Source organism: Trypanosoma theileri (genome assembly GCF_002087225.1).
Source record: "Trypanosoma theileri isolate Edinburgh chromosome Unknown TM35_Tth_85_V1, whole genome shotgun sequence".
NCBI classification, from domain to species: Eukaryota; Euglenozoa; class Kinetoplastea; order Trypanosomatida; family Trypanosomatidae; genus Trypanosoma; species Trypanosoma theileri.
Window position 1 is genome coordinate 28805 of NW_021639927.1, and position 740 is coordinate 29544.

At 45.0% G+C, this 740-nt stretch overlaps 1 protein-coding gene across 1 annotated transcript; it reads left to right on the forward strand.

Moving 5' to 3' along the window:
• Positions 1-343: 343 nt before the first annotated feature.
• TM35_000851090 (Tbingi protein) lies at positions 344-739 on the forward strand (the record flags this gene model as incomplete). The annotated part of the gene is made up of 1 exon (XM_029031435.1): positions 344-739. A coding segment is annotated over one exon (396 nt), but the record flags the coding sequence as incomplete, so codon positions are not given.
• Between the last annotated feature and the right edge of the window lies 1 nt (position 740).

Consider the following 740-nt stretch of genomic DNA (forward strand, 5'->3'; position numbering starts at 1 on the left):
CGTACGGGCGTTGTTCCAGTCTCTTGGAAAGTAGGCATTATTGTACCACTTCTTAAACCAGGAAAGAAGGCCACAGATCTAGATTCGTTCAGACCAGTTACCCTCACTAGTTGTCTGTCCAAATTAATGGAACAGATCATCGCAGCCCGAATTCGAGATGTCATTGAAAACAAACTGACCCCACAACAATCTGGATTTAGACCTGGTCACTCTACATTAGATCAACTATTGCATCTACGCACAAACCCTCACGAGATCCACCCTTGATTCGCGTACAGGTGCAGTATTCGTCGACTACGCCAAAGCTTTCGATACTGTAGACCATGATCGGATAGTTAGTGCGATGCGGGAGATGGATATCCCACCGCACATCATTCGATGGTCTGCATCTTTCCTGAAAGGACGTCAAGCCAAAGTACGAGTAAACAGTAAATCCTCTCCTTTAATGCTTTTCCACCGCGGCGTGCCACAAGGAACAGTTCTCGGCCCACTTATGTTCATTATAGTAATGAATACCCTAAGCAAACGACTATCCCAAGTTCCCTTATTATTTCATGGGTTTTTCGCCGATGATCTCACACTAGCAGTACGACACGTCAACCGAGACATCATCAACAGTACACTGCAACAAGGACTAAACGTGGTGGACGAATGGTCCACAAATTATTTTATGGACATTAATGTGGACAAGACAAAATACACACTTTTTGGTACCACCAACCCGCATCCCCTTTCACTGA